The 18,740-nt window shown below is 44.7% G+C and overlaps 1 protein-coding gene across 1 annotated transcript; it reads right to left on the reverse strand.

Moving 5' to 3' along the window:
• Positions 1–6,993: 6,993 nt before the first annotated feature.
• Positions 6,994–18,330, reverse strand: LOC147012092 (uncharacterized). Its single transcript, XM_085858331.1, has 3 exons — positions 18,090–18,330; positions 10,235–10,329; positions 6,994–8,260 (listed from the first exon to the last, which is right to left on the reverse strand). Exons 1-3 carry the CDS (start codon positions 18,312–18,314, stop codon positions 8,089–8,091), a joined length of 492 nt encoding a protein of 163 aa, XP_085714457.1. The 5' UTR covers positions 18,315–18,330; the 3' UTR covers positions 6,994–8,088.
• Positions 18,331–18,740: the final 410 nt, after the last annotated feature.

Consider the following 18,740-nt stretch of genomic DNA (forward strand, 5'->3'; position numbering starts at 1 on the left):
TCGAAATCCGTCGAGTTTTTCCGTAATACTGTTCACAAACAAACAAACAAACAGAAAGGGGTGAAAACAGTAACCTCCTTCCATTTTCGAAGATGGCGGAGGTTAACAAGGGAATTAAAGATTTAACCTTAAAAAAAAAATCTTCATAAGCTAGAACATACCGAGCCCCGGGCCTACAAATAAGCACCGGAGTTTTGACCAGAGGATCACGGGGTCAAAGTGGTCTAACGGGTGTAAAGGTATGAAGGAGGTAAACGTCTCGAGCTCTGTTCTTCGTTGCACGCCAGTGAGCCACTGGCAGCCCCTGGTGGCCTGAAGTGTGGCCGACAATACAAAAATGTGAAAACACTCCATCATAATCTGCCATAAATGCTATCAAATTGACCCCGTGGTTTCAAATGAGTGTTCCAACGTGAAACATAAAAGTAACAAGACTACATCAGTAGATGGCAGTATAGTAGTATACGAACAATTTTATGTTTGCAGCCCAGTTAAGCACCATGAAGAAAAGAGTATGTGGGGTCAGGGCTTAATAGCAACCATTACAGAGTCCTGCAGGTGGTGTGATGGCTCTCATACTCATGCTTATCCGCAAAAGTGGTCCCCCTCTTAAAATAGTGAAGGTCACTGGTCTAGTGGGTCCAAGGGGGTATAAGGGATCTTAAAAGTTTCAGTCTAAAATGGTCTAACGAGGTGGAAATTGATCCAAGGGATATAAAGGACTAAATGTCATTGTCTCTCTCTCACCCCCTCCTCACACCCATCCTGCAGTAGAAAGCAATGTTTGGTGAGGCATCTCTCCCACCCCCCCGCCCGCCTTCCTCGCTCTTTCCCCCTTCCTCGCTTCCCCTCCCTCCTCCCTCTATCCTTTCATTTCCAATATTTGTAATTGTGAAGAGCATCATTTTTTTCAACACATCGGATTTTGCCACCTGCCACTGATGCTGCCACCACTATGCTTCACAGTCGGGATGGTGTTCTTTGGGTGATGTGCTCTTTCATTTGCACCAAATATAACATTTTGCATTGAGGCCAAAAAGTTCCATTTTAGTTTCGTCAGACCACAAAACCTTTTTGCCACATTGCTTCAAAATCTCCAGAGTGGTTTTCTTACAAACCTCAAACGGGACTCAAGGTGGGTTTTTTGAGTAATAGTAATGACTTCTTTCTTGCCACCCTCCCGTACAGGTTAGACTTGTGGAGTGCTTGGGATATTGTTGTCACATGCACACAGTAGTGACCAGTCTTTGTCATGAAGGCCTGTAGCTCTTTCAATGTTCACATTCGCCTTTTGGTGACCTCTCTTATCAGTCTCCTCCTTGCTTGGTCATCTTGCTTGGTTTCGAGGGACGGCCTGATCTCAGCAGGGTCTTAGTGGTCCCATACCCTTCCACTTCTTGATGATTGTCTTGACAGTGTTCCAAGGGATATTCAAGGCCTTTGAAATATTTTTATACTCATCCCCTTTATTTGTGTCTTTCCACAACTTTTTTGAAAGCTCCATGGTGCTCATGGTTGAGAAATGCACGACCCAGCAGAGGAAACATCCAGGAACATTTGATTCTGTTCTGAAACAATCAGAATCACAACAATTTAAGACAGGTGGAGGCCAATTAACTTGGTGTGTGATTTTAAAGGTGATTGGTAACACCTGATATAATTTACAATTGCTATTATAAGTGGTGTGGACACTTATGCAACCAAGATATTCCAGTTTTGTTTTTTGTAATTAATTTTCTGAAATTTGTGGAATTTGTTTTTCACTGGGAAGTTGTGGGTTACGATATGTAAAGAGCCGACTGCTTTCACGTTTTATGTAATCCCAAACTAGTATCACCTCAACTCACCGTTTTTCAAGCATTCACCACATGCCCCCTTCTCAGTCCAAAGAGCTCTCCTGTCCTCTCCCCCAGCATCTTGGCTCTCCTGCCCCCATTCTCAGCCCATGGAGCTCTCTTACCTCCACCCCTGGGCAGGTAAAACTATATGGCACCTTGTTATGTAATAGTAGGGGTTCATTTACTGATGCATCAAAATCTGTACTCATTAAGAGTGTGTATGGGGGTTTTGACCCCCAAAATCAGTATTTGCACGATTCTCCAAAACGACACATGATTTTGCTTAAACTTGGCAACAACCTTCATTACCGGTGATGTACCAAAGTTTGGTCACGACATAAAAATAAAAAAAAATCAGTGTCTAAGGGAGTCTGTGGGGGGTTTGACCCCTTCAAAAATAGGCATTTGCTCTCTTCTCTGAAACTACACACAATTTCAATAAAACTTGACCACAAGCTTCATCACCAGTAATGTACCAACGTTTGTTTATGGCATTAAAAAAATCAGGGTCTGGGAGGGTCTGCAGGGGGTTTGAGTAACTGTTGCTCCTGACCCTGGTGAGCTTCAGGATGTGCAGTCCTATTTTAACAATTGTTTTATTACTTGTTATCTTGCCAAAACGAAGTTTTTGCAAGATATGTTAGTCAGCTTGTATGTTTTTTTTTTTTGTTGTTTGTTTGTTTGTCTGTAATCACGTATAAAAAATTCTGCAGAGCACAGTTATCATTGGAAATTTTTGTAACTTCGCATATCAGAGGCCTATAGAGGTCCCTTTCAGCGCATAAAATTTTGAAGGTAAAGGTCAAGGTCACTGTCGCAAATCAGGGGAGTCGACGAAACCCTTATTTTTTGAGTAATTTTGATCGGATCGTCTTCAAACTTCATGGGAATATAGTTCATGGTCTGGCGCTCAGCTGATTAATTTTTGGTGGCGATTGGCCTTGACCTTCATGGTTTGCACCTCAGGTCAAACATATTTGATCCCAAGGTCAAATTTTCAAGTTTTAGGAACCATATCGTGTAGTACCTCAAATTGAACACCTCTGACCTAAAACTTTTAAAAACCAGTTTGCCATGGATGCTCGCTTTCCATCAACCATTCTTTTTTTCCAACTTCAGTGCCAACTCACCCCCCTCACCCCTCACTCTCACTCTCAAAGCAACCATCCCACTCTTCTCCCTCCAAGCCTCCCTCTCACCTCTCTCAAAAATTCCCCCCTCACCTTTCTCCCACCTTTCATCCCCCTCACTCTTCCTTCTCAAAGTTGCCCCCTCTCTCATCCACCAACCTGCCTCCCTCCACTGCCCTCTCACCTCCATCTCTTCACTCCACCTCCTCAAATCCTCAACTGCCTTCTTCCTTGTCTCTTGTCCCCCCTCTCCCCCAGCACCACAGAGCCTTTTCTCCTCCTCATTCGGCCCCCCCCCCTCGTTATTCTGCAATACCCCACACTCCTTCAGCAACCCTCCTTACCTGCCCCCTCGGCCCTTGCCCTACCCTCCCCCTCCCCCTCCACCTCCTGCACCCAAAGCCTCCTCCCCTTCCTCTTCATTAAAAGTGTGGACCTCAAATATCCGGGGCCTTCGCTCAAACCTTTCAGATCTTTCCATACAGGTTGCCACTGACAAACCAGACATTATCTGCCTAACAGAAACTTTCCTCTCCCAAGACGTGTCTGACTCCCAAGTATCTCTCCCTGGCTACTCCCTCTTACGGTATGACAGACCTGAGCCTCGTCCTGGTGGAGGTGTTGCTCTCTTCATCAAAGACTCTATTCCTCACTCTCCATGCACTGCTCTCACTCCCCCACACCCCCAGGAATACCTCTGGCTTCGGCTTCCCCTCCACTCCCACCTCATGTTTATATGTGTACTGTACCGTCCACCGAACAGTGATGACTCCATCTACACCTCACTATCCGAAAACATGGACCATCTTCTATCTTCTCATCCAAACTCTCTCTTCCTCTTATGTGGTGACTTCAATTGTTATCACGCCAGTTGGCTAGGTGTGGGTACCTCTCTCACCTGCCATGGCACCTCAGCAAAAGCTTTCTGCAACTCATTGGGACTGACTCAATCGGTCAACTTCCCGACCCGGATCTCAACCAATGGTACTCCATCTCTTCTGGATCTGGTTTTGACAAATTTCCCTGACAATATCTGCTGCTCTTCCTTCGCTCCAATTGGTTCTTCTGACCACGTCCTTGTCAAAGTGGACATCTCTCTGGCTGTTATCAGAGAACCACCTCACCGCCGTCGAGTCTGGCATTTCACTCAAGCCGACTGGCAGGGTCTCCGAGCAGCCATCAAACTTATAGACTGGTCTCCTATCACTACTTTCTCAAACATCAACTCATCCTGGGATTTCTTTCAAAGAAACTTGCTCTCCCTCATGCACAGATTTATCCCCTCTCGTGTTCAGTTGTCTTACCCTTCCTCCCGCCCTTGGTTTACTGAAGCTTGTGGCGAGGCAGTTGTCCTGAAACAACTTGCCTTTGCCTCATGGAAAGCAAACCCAACTGAGGGCAATCTCAGTTCTTTCCACAAAGCTCGGAACAAGTGTGTATCTACCCTCAGGAGAGCCAGAAAACAACATCTTTCTCATCTCAAGTCTGAACTCTCAAACCTCTCTCCCTCCTCAAAATCCTGGTGGCGTTTAATCAAATCTGTTTCTGGTGTATGTTCCCCCTCCATCCCCTCCCTTACCTCAAATGGCCGCACTGCTGATTCCACACATGATAAAGCTGAATGTCTAAACTCGGTGTTTGCAGCTAAATCTTGTGTCCTAAACCCATCACTATCTCTACCCACTTTACCCAGTCGCACCCAACTGTCCCTGGACTCTGTATCCTTTTCTCCTGACAAGGTGGAGAGCTTGCTTTCAAACCTCGAGTCAGATTCTGCAACCGGTCCAGACGGCATCAGCCCACGTGTCCTCAAAGCCTGCTCTTCTGCTCTTGCTCACCCTCTCTCTGTTCTATTCACCCTCTCATTTGCCCAAGGTCATCTGCCATCTGCTTGGAAATCTGCTAACATCACTGCCCTGCATAAAAAAGGTGCAAAAACAGATCCCTGTAACTACAGACCAATCAGCCTTCTCCCAATCATCAGCAAGGTGATGGAATCCATCATCGCTTCAGATATGAAATCCTTCCTCTTCTCCAATGGCTTGATTTCCAATCATCAATTTGGTTTCAGACCAGGTCACTCTACCCTGGATATGCTGCTTCTGCTCTCCCATCAATGGATGGAGGTCCTCAATGCCAGACAGGAAATCTGAGCCGTATCCCTGGACATATCACGTGCTTTTGACACAGTCTGGCACCCTGCCCTACTCACCAAACTCTCTTCCCATGGTATTCAAGGCCATCTCCACTCATGGCTCGCAGACTTCCTCTCCTGTCGCAGTCAACGTGTGGCCCTAAATGGAGTTCTTTCATGCCCTCTTCCTGTGCAGGCTGGAGTTCCTCAAGGTAGCGTTCTGGGCCCTGTTCTTTTTCTGGTTTTCATCAATGATCTCTCGGACTCTCTGGAAAATCCTCTATTTCTCTTTGCCGATGACTCCACCCTCTGCCGTACCATCTGTCATCCCTCAGACCGGCAAGCAGCAGCTTCTTCGCTCACTGCAGATCTGGATAAAATCACAAACTGGTCCAACACGTGGAACATGTCTTTCAATCCAGACAAATCTCACACTCTCACTATGTCTCTTCGAAAGACCGTTTACAAAACCCCCCCATCCACTTTCTCAACAATCCTCTGGAAGAAATCTTTTCTTTCAAGCTTCTAGGTCTCACTATCTGCCATGACCTTTCCTGGGAAAGTCACATTTCCAACCTCGCCTCAAAAGCCAGTCGCCGACTGGGAATCCTCCGTCGTGCTAAGTCCTTCCTCGGCCCTCTTGAGCTCCTGACCACTTACAAAGCTTTTGTCCGTAGCCTGATGGAGTACTGCTCTCCCCTCTGGGCTGGTGCTCCTGCCTCCCACCTTTCTCAGCTTAACGCTGTCGAAACCAGGGCATTTAAGATCATCGGCATCTCCCGCAATGAAGCTGAGTCTTTGGGCCTCTCACTCAATCACCGCAGGTTGGTCGGTGGTCTTTCTGTCTTCTACCGACTCCTCTCCAGCCTTGCCCCCCCTGCTCTCTCTGCGATTTGTCCCCACCACATTTCCACAGGGCGCTCAAGGTCCGCCAACAACCCCCTTCTGGTAAAACTACCAAAATCACGAATCACTGCTCATCTTCACTCTTTCGTTCCTCTTTTTTCCCGCCTTTGGAATAAACTTCTTCACTCTATTCTTTCCCATTCTTCCCTCCAGGCTTTCAAAACAGCTGTTCACCACCACCTCTTATCTTCCCCCATCCAAATCCTCGATCTTTTCTACCCCCGATAATCCACCCAAGCCCACTTCCTTCATTTCTCCTGCTTTCCTTCCTGAAAGTCCCTGAAATGTCCATCTTCTCTTCGCCATGTTCCCCGTCCCATCCCCATCCCTCTCCCTTCCACAGTTCACCTAATGTGTCTGTTCCCCACTGTTTTGTCCCTTCCACTCCCACCCCTCTTGTCTCATGCCTCCTTGATGTGAGTTGTGTGTTTGCTCTCATACGAGCCTCGACCAAGGTATACAAAAAAAAAACAAAAAAAAAAACACCTCGATGAGTGCTTTCGAGATATGTCAAGCTTGAGACATTATGACGTCATTTGGTGACGTTATGAGGCAAAAGCATATTTTTCATGGTTACTCTGTAGAAAGATTCTCATTGGAATCTCTCGTAGGCAGATATTCCTCAAGGAGTCGCTCCTGGTGGATAGCAGCTCTGTTCACCTCAGTGTGACCTTAAAGAAGTCACACGTGGTCACCTTTTGGCAAGAGACGGGTCACCCTGCGGGTGACATTGGTTTATTTTTTTATTTTTTATTTTAATAGAAATAGTGTATATATATATATATATATATATATATATATATATATATATATATATATATATATATATATATATATATATTCGACTACTGATTTACAAATGTTGTTGTACAGACTTTATAGGCAAGCTCACATTGTAATGATATTGTACATATTTTATAGACTATCTAACATTCTAAATAGGATGAGAGACAGAGAGACACAGAGAGAGAGACAGATCTCAAAGCAACTTTTTGGAGAAGATACTCCAACTTTAGTTTTATATATTGCACACTCTGATTAGTCACACATTTTTGTCAGCTCCGTATGTCATATATCATGAGATTCCTCACCACCTCTTGGATTGATCCTTCCAGCTAAGCCGTACACTAATTGTAGTTTACATGGTGGCCTGGCTGATTTCTGGATGCAGATGCTTTAAAATCTTCTTTCACTCTTTCACGACATTTTCATTTTTCTTGTTCACTTTATTGACCCTTTTGCCTCAACGGGCCAAATCCATCATATGTATTAATGTAGCAAAATTATTGCATTGTGACAAAGTACACACAACTTGAATGTTATCTGTTCTTCTCTTTTGCTATTTGTATAACAGATACAATCACCACATTATGGCCAATCACAATGTACAATTCCAATTTGATGTTACAGCTGTGTAAGTTATGTTATTTACATCAGTCTACCATTGTGAAGGAGAGATTCATAGACAGTGAGCGTTGGGGAGAACGGCAATGTCAGGAATGACAAAGATGTGACAAAACAAAGCAGCAGGAGAGTGGTGAATGCTCTGGTATTTCCAGTTGCAATGTATGGATGAGTCATGAACAATGAAAAAGAAAGAAAGGAAGAAGATTGAAAGTTTTGAAATGTGGTTTTAGAGACTAATGTTGAAATTCCCATTGACTGCAAGAACAAACGAATCAGTGGTTGAATGAGTTAGACCACCACGGACATTCATAGCACTGATCATAAAACAGAAACTGTCATGCTTTGGACACATCATGCTGAAAACGGAAGTCTGAAGAAGTCAACCATTCGAGGTGTGATTGAGGGAGGAAGAGGAAGAGGTCAACCTTGCATGCACATGATGAATGGGGTAAAGGCTGCAACCAAGCCGTCTCTCTACCAGAGCTTCAAGAAGCAGTGCAGGATGGGGATGTTTGGAGAAATCTGATCAGGAATGTCACCAGAAGTTTCACACGACTTGACGGAACGATATAACTACTGCTACAACCTTAAAATCACATTACCATACTGCTACAACATTGGTGTTATTATTAACAGCAAACATTGGCTCAAGCATAGGCTGTAAGAGGATCTGTTACAGTATTTCAGGTAACTGGTCCTTCATGTGTAAATTTTCTGTCAGATAGGGCTTGTGCAGACACCAGACGATGGTTTTTTCCACTGTGGTCATTGATATGACACTGTAACCCTCTTCCTCCAGCTTGTCCAACACAACACGCACATGATTCCACACACGGTATTCCGGCCTGAAGGCACAAGAGGCACGATATCAGGAAATCTCACTCACTCAAGAGCCCCTTACAAAAGTGTAACATCATAATGTTTACGCGTACACACATCATTGTGTGGAAGTTGTCCCAACCAGCATCGTGGAATAGTATGTGCATTGGAGTTAAAGCCTTGAATTTGTTATTTCAGCTAAGCCAGCCTTATGTGGGAAAGTGATTCAAGCATCTGCTGTTCTCTGAAGATCTCAAAGCATCAAACATTATGAATTGTAACAAAAAATTGTCTACATTATGCATTTGTGGGGGTGAAAGCACATTGTTACGAGGCATTTGCAACCTGTTCTCTTGTTGTACCTCTAAGCTGCAGGTGTAGTGTGACACATTTATTGATGAAATATTTTGTGCATGGAATTGAACTTTGCTTTGCTCTCTTTCACGTGATGACCACTCCGTACCAGTCCCAAGAGCACCTCCTGCCACCATCCCTTTCTCTGCCTCTTATGCGAGCCCATCCCTGCCACTGAAATCAAATTCCACCTTGCTGAGCGAATTCCTGGATTGACCGACTTTTCTCCATTACATACAGTACGCTGCATTGTTGCTGCTGAGATTTACTTTTGGAATTTTTTGTTTCTCTTATCTAATTTCTACAGCTTTTTATATACCTTTTAGTTGGCTGGTTAGCCTGGTTACAATTTCTCCTTTTTTGTACACAAAGTCGAGGCTCATGGAGGAGCCTGAAGCATAGAATGGATTTGGATGTAACAGAACAAAATGAACAGCAGAAAGAGAAGGGGTAAGCACACCAACAGCAGGGTTGAGGGACAAAATAGAGGGAGACTTGGACAAATAAGGGATGGGGTGGACAAGGCGGATACAGAAAGCAAACTCTCGGGAAGGAAAGACTGGAAATTTGGAAAGAGGTGAGCTTGGGGGAGTTAATGGGATGGAAAAGATCATGGTTCTGGTTTGGGGATGATTTGAGATGGTGATGAACAGCTCTCTAATACCTGGAGGTAAGAATGAGATTGGAAATAATGTGGAAATTGGTTCTACATGCGGGAAAGATGAGGAACAAAGGAGTGGAGGTGAGCAGCGATTCTGGTTTTGGGAGTTTCACCAGAAGGGGGTTGATGGTGGACCGTGTGCGCCCTGCAGGAACCTGTGGGGTAGGTGGGGGGGAATAGAGGACGGAAAGAACAAAGGGAGAAATACCAGAAAGGAGGCAGTAAAAGACAGAGATCGGCCCATAGACTCAGTTTCATCATGGGAGATTTCAATGATCTTAAAGGCCTTGGTTTTCACGGTGTCAAAGTGAGCAAGGTGTGAGGCAGTGGTGCCAGCCCAGAGGGGAGAGCACTACTCCATCTAGCTATGGATGAAAACCTTGTAGGTGGATAAAAGTTCAGATGTGCCAAGGAAGGAATTTTCACGACAGAGGATACCCAGTCAGTGACTGGTTTTGGAGACCACTTCAGGTGTACCAAAGAAGGACTTTGCATGACTAACTTCCAGGTTGATGAGGGGACCGTACCAGACAGCTAAAGAGAGACGCCTGTGGTGAACAGTTTGTAGGGATGGTCTCGACATGTCAACCATCTCTGTCAGAGAGAACACAATTCCAGCACCGATGTGAACAATGTCAGAGGCTATTCAGATGCCACCAAGAGAAGAACAAGCACAAAGGTATGTGCAAACATGCAGTGCTCATAACAAGTGAGTTTTTTCACTCTTTCCTACGAAGATGTGTATGCTAAATTGTGGCAGAATGGCATCATCAGCTATGGTGGTCATCCTTCAAGGCATTGTCAGTGTGTGTGTGTGTGTGTGTGTGTGTGTGTGTGTGTGTGTGTGTGTGTGTGTGTGTGTGTGTGTGTGTGTGTGTGTGTGTGTGTGTGTGTGTGTCGATTCTTTTTCATGAAGTTGTCATTGCCGAGACAGTCTGGAATAACATTAACAATGAAAAATAAATGTACAAAATTTTAGACTTACAGCCTCTTTCTGTACTCTTTGACTTTCTCTGCATCCAAAATTCGCATCAATGCTGGATCTGATGAGGAGTCTCCAACTACCGTGGGGGAATTTTCCTGAAAACAAATTAAAACCATAATAATTGTGATGTTAGCTGCTTGAAGAACAAAATAAAAACATTTATATTATGAAAATACCAATCTGCTTTACTGTTATTTCATGACATCTTCAATTACTAAGAAGAACAGCATCTGTCCGTGTGTCACGCTTTAGGGTAAAATCTAAAGGGTTCCTGCTGTCGTACAATAATATGAATGGTACCATTGGAAAGCTAGTAATATATTTAGTTGGAACAAAAAATTCAAAATTGTAAAACGTCATGTCCATTTCATCATTAAAATGCCTTTATTGTAGGACTTGGAACTTTGGGTCGTGGTTTTAATGGTAGTATTTAAAAAACATTATTCTATGGCAGCAGGAACCTTTTAGAATAAATGGTGACAGATATGGAAGGAGCACACAAAACGAGATATCTGCACTCACAAAGTGATCGCGAACGGTAAGCCTCCACCGACCAGGAGAGGCTTATCCTTGGCGATCGCCCGTGACTTACCCTTGGCCATATTTTGTATACTTACCCTTGGATCACCGCCCGCCCACGTCCTTGGTGATCCAATGATGGCCATATTTTTTTGGACAACCATATGACCTTGATCTTCAATATTTAGGGATAGAGTGTAAATAAATAAAATATGTCCCAATCTACAATCTATCCATAAAACTCAATATCATGAAAATCAAAGAAAAACTCGAAGGGCACTCGGTGGAGCGCATACCACCGCCATGCAATGCCTGATCCACAAGAACATATCGGGCCCAATACATTTTTGAATAAAAATTAGGTCAAGGTCCTTTAAATTTAAATTAGGTCAAAGTCAAAATATTTACGTCTACTCCACGTACTATATATTCCCATTATTGATGCAAAATTTCATTCCAAGAGTCCCAGCCAGGTCCGAGATAAAGCTCGGAAACTTTGCGAGAAAAACCTAAATGGTGGTTTCGTACTCCTCGGGTGTAAGACCTTGACGTTTAACCCAGAGGGGTGTGATGTAAAAAATCTGAAAACCCACTCCGTGGGAGTATCTCCTGTGCAGCTGCCCTTCGCAGGGCAGCTCACCAGATGACGGGATTGGGGCAAAGCCTTCGGGCCCCCCAATCATTGATGATAGGAGGGAAACCACGGGGTAACATTCCCGGGTCAGACCGTGGTAGTGTGTGTCAGGGTGGTGCTGAGGTGTCGTCCACCAGACGGTGGACTCCTTGGGTTAACCTGAGGCGGTCCCTTCGGGTGAATGCCTGGAATATCCAAGAGAGGATGATCACCTGTCTCTGTTATCATCTGAGCTCAAGCGATTGGACATCGGTATTGCAGCTCTCTCTGAGGTTCGGAGACCGCATTGCGGCGAGATATTGGCGGGTGGTTACACGGACGATTGGACTGGTCGCTCTGATGGTGACCATGCCCAAGAAGTTGCTATGGCTGTGTCCAATAAGCTGACTCCAATGATAATTGAGGTAACACCGGTCAACGAGCGTATTATGAGACTAAGGAGTCATCATTCCTTGAGCGTCATTTCCCTGGTCTCTGTTTATGCTCTGACTGAGGCGAGTGATCTCACCGTGAAGGACGCATTCTATGCCATGCTCGATTCTGTGGTTGATCAGTGCCCCAGGCGAGATACTCTTACAGTTTTGTGGGATTTCAATGCATCAACTGAAACTGATAGGGATGGTTCTGAGAAATGTGTTGAGCCCCACGGGTCTGGAACTGTGAACCAGAATAGCACAAAGTTCCTTGACTTTGCAAGAAGTGGCTGGTTCATTGTTTCAGCTCCAACAGACTCATCGCTGGACTTGATATTCCAATGCTGGTGGTATGGCAAAGGAGATTCACCATGTGTTGTTGATGGTTGCTGGAGGATGATCCAGAACTGCAGGGTCCACCAGAGTGCTCAGTACCTCAATGCTTACCATAGGCTTGTTGGAGCAACTCTGAAGTTGCAGCTTAAATCCAGGAGAATGGTACCATCCCAGCCTCGGCTGGATGTTGGCAAATTCAAGGATGACATGGCAGCTGAGGAGTTTGCGAACAGGCTGAGTGGAGATTTGGGGGGTCTCTGACTTATTCCAGGTGTCCGAAGTGAAGGCCCGCTGGGCCAGTTACTTTGAGCGGCTGTACCAGGCTGATCCACCAGCTGTCAAGTTGGATGCCAGGGGTGTTACGATCCCTATTGCTGACCCTCCAGTTAACTGTTGTCCACCTTCGTTTGTGGAAGTGCAGACTGCGGTGAACCGGTTGAAATGGAGTTAAACTCCAGGGATCTGTGGCATCCATGCTGAACTTCTCAAGGCTGGTGGAAATGCTGTACTCGTGTCATTGCATGCAGTTCTGTGCTCTGCCTGGAACACAGGCATCATCCCAACTGAATAGAAGAGTGGCCTTGTTGTCCCTCTCTGGAAAGGGAAGGGTGATCACCAAGATAGCAACAACTACTGAGGGGTGACGCTGCTCTCATTACCGGGCAAGGTCTTTGCTCGGATAATTATTGATAGGATTCGCCACCATCTGCTTGAGCACCAGCATCCAGAGCAGTCAGGCTTTACACCAAATAAGTCAACGATTGACCATATCCTTGCTTTTCGGGTCCTCACCGAACACAGATGAGAGTTTTGGCAGGGGCTGCTTGCAGCCCATGTTGATCTCTGTAAAGCGTTTGATTCAGTGAATCTGGATGCCCTCTGAAGGATTCTTGGTCTTCGTGAGGTGCCACCAAAACTGATCGATCTTATATTTGAACTCTATTCTGGTACTGAGAGTGCTGTGAGATGTGGTGGTACCATCTCTAACTTATTTCCAGTTGTTACTGGAGTTCGTCAGGGGTGTATACTGGCACCCACACTTTTCAGCACTTGTACGGCCTAAATTCTGGGGAGGATGTCGGAGAGATCAATCTGAGGTGCATCGTTTGGGAATGTCAAGATCTCTGGCCTTCATTTCGTCGGTGATGCAGTCATCTTTGCGGAGACTCCCGATATCCTTTTTAGGGCCCTCGAGGTGCTGTATGAGGAGTCATAGCCGCTGTGATTACGGGTTTCCTTGGTCAAAACTAAGATCCAGGCTTTCAATGACATCTTGGATGGTGCTGTCCTGTCTGTGCATGTTTGTATTGAGGATGTTGAGGTCATAGAGAGATTCACTTACCTTGGCAGTGATATTCATGTCTCTGCTGGCAGTGAGCCAGAGATCAATAGACGTCTGGGTTGGGCTTAGGGAGTCATGGATTCACTGGTTCATGGGGTGTGGCGCTGCCGGTGCCTCTGCAGGAGGACGAAAGTCTGAATCTTCAGGTCCTTGGTGCTTCCAGTCTTGCTCTGCGGATGTGACACTTGGACTCTGACCAGGGATCTGAGACAGAGACTTAATTCCTTTGGTACCAGGTCTCTTTGAAGAATCCTTGACTGTTGCTGGTGTTTGTGTCCAACGAGCGGTTGCTGAGAGAGACTCAAATGAGATTTTTTACCTGCATAGTCTGTGAGCGTCAGCTGTGGCTGTATGGACATGCGGTTCATTTTCCTGGCGCTGATCCTGCTCACCAGATTCTCTCTGCGAGGGAGTCTCGTGAGTGGAGGAGTCCAATGTGCCGACTCCGTGCCTCGTGGTTGTAGCAGGTTGATCAGTATCTCAAGGAAATGGGGATGGGCCAGGCATCTGCCTGGGGGATGGCCAGACGGAGGCCCCTGGAGTACCGGTGGAAAGTGGACGCAGCGACGCGCTGCTCCGGCGCATGCTCCCAATACCTGACCTGACCTAAATCGGCTCGTTCTTGTCAACTAAGCAATTCATTCACCTAGTTTTGTCATAACTCGTCCACAACTTTTTGAAATAACATCATTTGTAGTTTTTGGCTTAAATTTAAACACTTAAAAGTTTTTGTTTTTTGGCTTAAACTACTAAAACATGTATGGATTACAAATCAATAAAGTTAAGCCTACTGTCTTGTCTTCAGAAATTAAGCCTGCGGTGTCCCCCCTTTGTAAGATTCATGATGGCATAAAAAACTCACAATTTTTTTTTGTAAGAAGGGCCTTTGGCCTTGTTTATTTGGCCCCACACATATTAGGTATATGCGTAATGAATTTCTTGGTCCTGAATCTGAATTACCTTGTACATGTACTTCATACAGGTGTTGTATAACCTCAGCAGTCACACTCCACCCGTCCTTAACTTGGCCAGATGATAAAATCAGACCTGGCAACGCTTTTCTCAGTACAAGACGTCGTATAAGTGCGGGAATTACAGGTAGGTTCCTCGCTAGTACAGTACTCAATATGATCAATACAATTTCTTACCTCGGAGAACAATTAATGTAACGACGATTCGTACACAACTCCATGTAGGAGTATTAAATTTGTCCGTAGAAAATTTGCTCAGTCACTGAGTGTTTGAATCGAGGTAACCTTTCCCAATAATGGGAATTAGGTGTCATCAAAACGATGAAACTCCACACGTCGAGAGAACAAACCCAAAAATACATGTTAAACAAACTTGATCATGAAGAGGAACTCACGTCATTAAATATCGTGGAAACCAAGACGTACGGCATCTTGTTTAGAATGTCGGCGTCGATTTCAAATCGAAGTGCGTTTTGAGACGCCGACTCCGATATGTGGTCGATGTGACGAGCAGGTGGGTTTTCAGGTTCCTCAAGTTCCTCCGCGACAAGAATTCGCGTGGGCGTCGTTTAATACTCGTTTGTTGAGTGTGATGACGATTATAACAATTGGTCAAGCCGGGAGGAAAATAACTTGAGGTTATATTTGTTTTGTTTTATTTAAAAGGAGTTTTTGGGACGAACGAGATGATAACGCAAGGACGTAAAAGGCAATGAATGTTTTGAGGAATATAATTTCAAACATTTGCAGCATCTTGTGACGGACGTGAGTTTATGCTTCATTTTGTGAAGTACAGTACTTAATAACTAGAACGTTAGGCTGAGGAGATTGCCAGAGGGGGTTTCATATGAAATGTCGAACTCACTCAGAATCTGACGATCCAAGTGTCTTGAATGTTTATAAAACTCGTGACAAATCCATCACTCAATTGAATTGATTTGTAATAGCCTGTGGCCACCTGAGAGGCTTTTAAACATCTGTACAGACTGGTTTTAGAAATGTGAGCACTCTCAGAGAGAGAGAGAGAGAGAGAGAGAGAGAGAGAGAGAGAGAGAGAAGAGAGAGTAAAACTAATAAAGGTTCAACGGATACATTGTAGAGCATGCCTGATAGCGCACAGCCCTGACGGATGCCTCGCTGAAAGGGGAAAGGGTGACAAAGACTATTATTAACCTTCAGCAGACAAGATGCATTTTTGTACAATAACTTGACATAAGCAATGAATTTTCCCCCAAACCCTGTTCTCCTTAATACATCAAACAAAAAAAATGGTTAACACTGTCAAAAGCTTTTTCTTGATCTAAAAGTAATAAACCAAAACCAGGAGATGTAGTTCGACCGAGATTGATCAAGTCTCTCACCAAAAAAAAATTATCGTATATGAAACGTCTGGAACACAGTATGATTGATCAGTGCCAATCAAGAAAGAGATGACTTCCTTTAGACGGGTTGCAAGTGCTTTTGACAATATTTTATAGTCCGTGTTGAGGAGTGACACAGGCCGTCAATTTGTGGTCTCATGCAGGTTTCCTTTCTTCGGAAGGAGACACAAAACTGCCCTCCGGCAGCTCAATGGCAATTCACCTTGTTCAACACTCTCCTGAAAGTTCTCAAGAGTAGGGCCAAGAATGTCCCAGAAAGCCTTATAAAATTCAGCCGGAAGGCCGTCTCGTCCAGGGGCTTTCCCATCCTTGCTATCCTTGAGCGCAGCAGTAAGTTCTCCAAGAGAAATGCCAGACTCAAGCAATTGTTGTTGGTCTTCAGACAGAGAAGGGAGCTGTTCAAGCATCGCATTCTTGTTCTCATTCACAGTTCTTATTGCGAAGAGTTTAGAAAAATAGTCTTGTAGTTCAAGCTTGATATTACTCTGGGAGGTCAACAAATCACCACCAGAAGAGCGCAAAGCATGGATTTGTTGAGAGGTCTTGACCATTATTTTCCAAATTGAAGAACCCTTTGTTTGGTGTGTCAAGTTGGATTTTTTCGTTCCGCAGTCAGACGAAAGCACCGGCCGCCCGCTCTTTCACCATTTCAGCCATAAGGGTCCATTTCTCCTACAACTGCTGGACATTCACGCAAGACAATCCAGCTTTCTGCTCAGATAATTATATCCTTTTTTAAAGCAGATATCACACCAAGTGTTGCATGTGCTGTAAGAGCAGTATTGTTGGCAAAAACATTTGATTTGGGACTTTGTGCAGTCCCACCATTGTCTTAAGTTCAAATATGAACCCTTTTGTGACTCGCATTTTTCCCAAACCATTTTAAAAGCTTCTATAAAATGTGCACTTTGTAAAAGTTTCAAATTAAAAGTCCAATATGCACTTCCACAGACATGATGAGGAAAGCCACACACCATAACAATCATGTGATGATCGGAAAAACCAGACGGCCTTATATAAGAGTTCTTAACAATGTTTACCATTTCATGATTTACATAAAATATGTCGAGGCGAGCCATCGTCAAAACATTTCTTGATGCACAAACCCATGTATACCGACGGATATTACCGTTTTGTACCCACCACACATCCACCAGTTTAAACTTTTTTGACGAGCTGTGCCAAAGGCCTTGCACTGGGTGGATGAGGCTCACAAGTGTTCTGATCAAGTTGTGGGTTGAGGCTGCATTGTAGTCACCCCCCAGACACAACAATATGGTCAAGTCAATGGTGCTTACAAACTCTGCCAACTTGTACAGAAAGGCATCTCTTTCAGAGTTAGCACAAGGACAGTAAACATTTGTCATGCAAATCTTTAGGTTAATACTGACAAATTGCACAGACAGTAAGTAACCTTTGCAAATTTCCTTACAAGTTATCTCCGAAGGCTGGAGTCGAGGATGCAACACTATTGCCACACCAGCCTTGGCCTCAACAAGCGCACTCGAGAAAAAGAGACAACCTTTAAGGATTTTACACCACTCATCCTCAGAAGACCGATTTGCATGCGTCTCCTGTAGCATTAGCACATCAATATTTTCATTTTGGAAGAGCTGAAATACCTGGAGGCGACGCACACAACTGTGGCCTCCATTGATGTTCAGGGATGCTATTTTTATCTCCATTCTGTTGGTTATTCTTGAAGCTCTTTACCAGCCCGAGTAACACATTTCCTTAACCTTTGGAATTGAGGATCTGACGTGTTAACCTGATAAGGTTCACGAATAGTACTCCTTGCAGTTTTAATGAAATCGTGTAAATTCGCGAAGTAATCTTTGATTTTGACGCATCTTTTCCTGAATGTCTCATGCAGGAATTTAATCACATTTTCTTGAGACACTAAGGTTGTGTCGTTTCCCCCTTCATCCTATTGAGAGCTTAAAGCACTAAAATGTGGGGTCGAAGAGGTTTCATCTGAATCAAGTGCTTCATCTTTGGCCTCTCCTATTACTTGTGGAACACTTACTTTTGGCTCAACAGAAAGTTCTGCTCTGTTTACGGACCCCTCCGAATTTACCTTGTCCATGTCCTTCCCCTCTACAACCCTTAAATCATCATCTGTGAGGGAGGGGTGGACATTTAACTCACAGGGATTTTCCCCTTTATCTATTTCTCCATCACTCTCAGACAGACATAGCTGTTAACTCGTCTGAACAAGTTTGGCTAACAGGACAAACACTTAAAACATCCTGAGATACCTCACTGTTCTCTGTGTCCCGCTCGGAGTCGGCCAGTGGAGCAAGTGAAGTCTCCACATCCGCACACGACTCCGGTACCACCAAGGGGTTTCCAATGTCAGACGTCCCTTGGAGGTCCACTGAGCCTGACACGATCTGGACCTTATTCTGCTCCTTAGCATCAAAGGCATCAACATTTGACCGTTTTTGGCCTTTTTTCCTGGTATCCGTAACAGATACCTCCATATCGTCCACACTGTCACGTACAGTCGATGGTAAAGGAGAGGAAGCAACCACTTTCACTTCCTCGTTTGGTGGGGGTGGATTAATTACGTCACGATTACACACCCTCTCTCCAACGCCGGTCGGGATGGACGAGTCCAATTCGTCGAACACCTCAGCCGGTGGGGGGCAGGGCTCCCGATTCATCTTCTCCCCATTAGTTTGTGGTGAGGAAGAATCGTCCCTCACCGCATGTTCACTTTCCTGCGGTGTAACCACATTGGGACAAACACTCTTCACGTGCCCATGAGCTCCACACCCAAAACACGTCATAACCTCTGAGGAGGCAAACATTTTATATTCAAATCCGTCGATTTTTACACCGAGTACAACATTCAGTGTTTTACCATTTCCAGGTCGTATTCTTTTTCAGGTACCACACCATGGGAA

Source organism: Eptatretus burgeri, chromosome 15, assembly GCF_056783735.1.
Source record: "Eptatretus burgeri isolate ZD-2024b chromosome 15, Ebu_testis_v1, whole genome shotgun sequence".
Classification (NCBI taxonomy): Eukaryota; Metazoa; Chordata; class Myxini; order Myxiniformes; family Myxinidae; genus Eptatretus; species Eptatretus burgeri.

Excerpts from the sequence above, each read along its gene's own strand:
- LOC147012092 (XM_085858331.1), bottom strand. The coding sequence starts at position 18,314 with ATGGAGGTATCTGTTACGGATACCAGGAAAAAAGGCCAAAAACGGTCA. Across the intron at positions 10,330-18,089 it reads GGGACACAGAGAACAGTGAG|GAAAATTCCCCCACGGTAGT; the intron begins GTATCTCAGGAT and ends ATTTGTTTTCAG. Across the intron at positions 8,261-10,234 it reads AAAGAGTACAGAAAGAGGCT|GCCGGAATACCGTGTGTGGA; the intron begins GTAAGTCTAAAA and ends TTGTGCCTTCAG.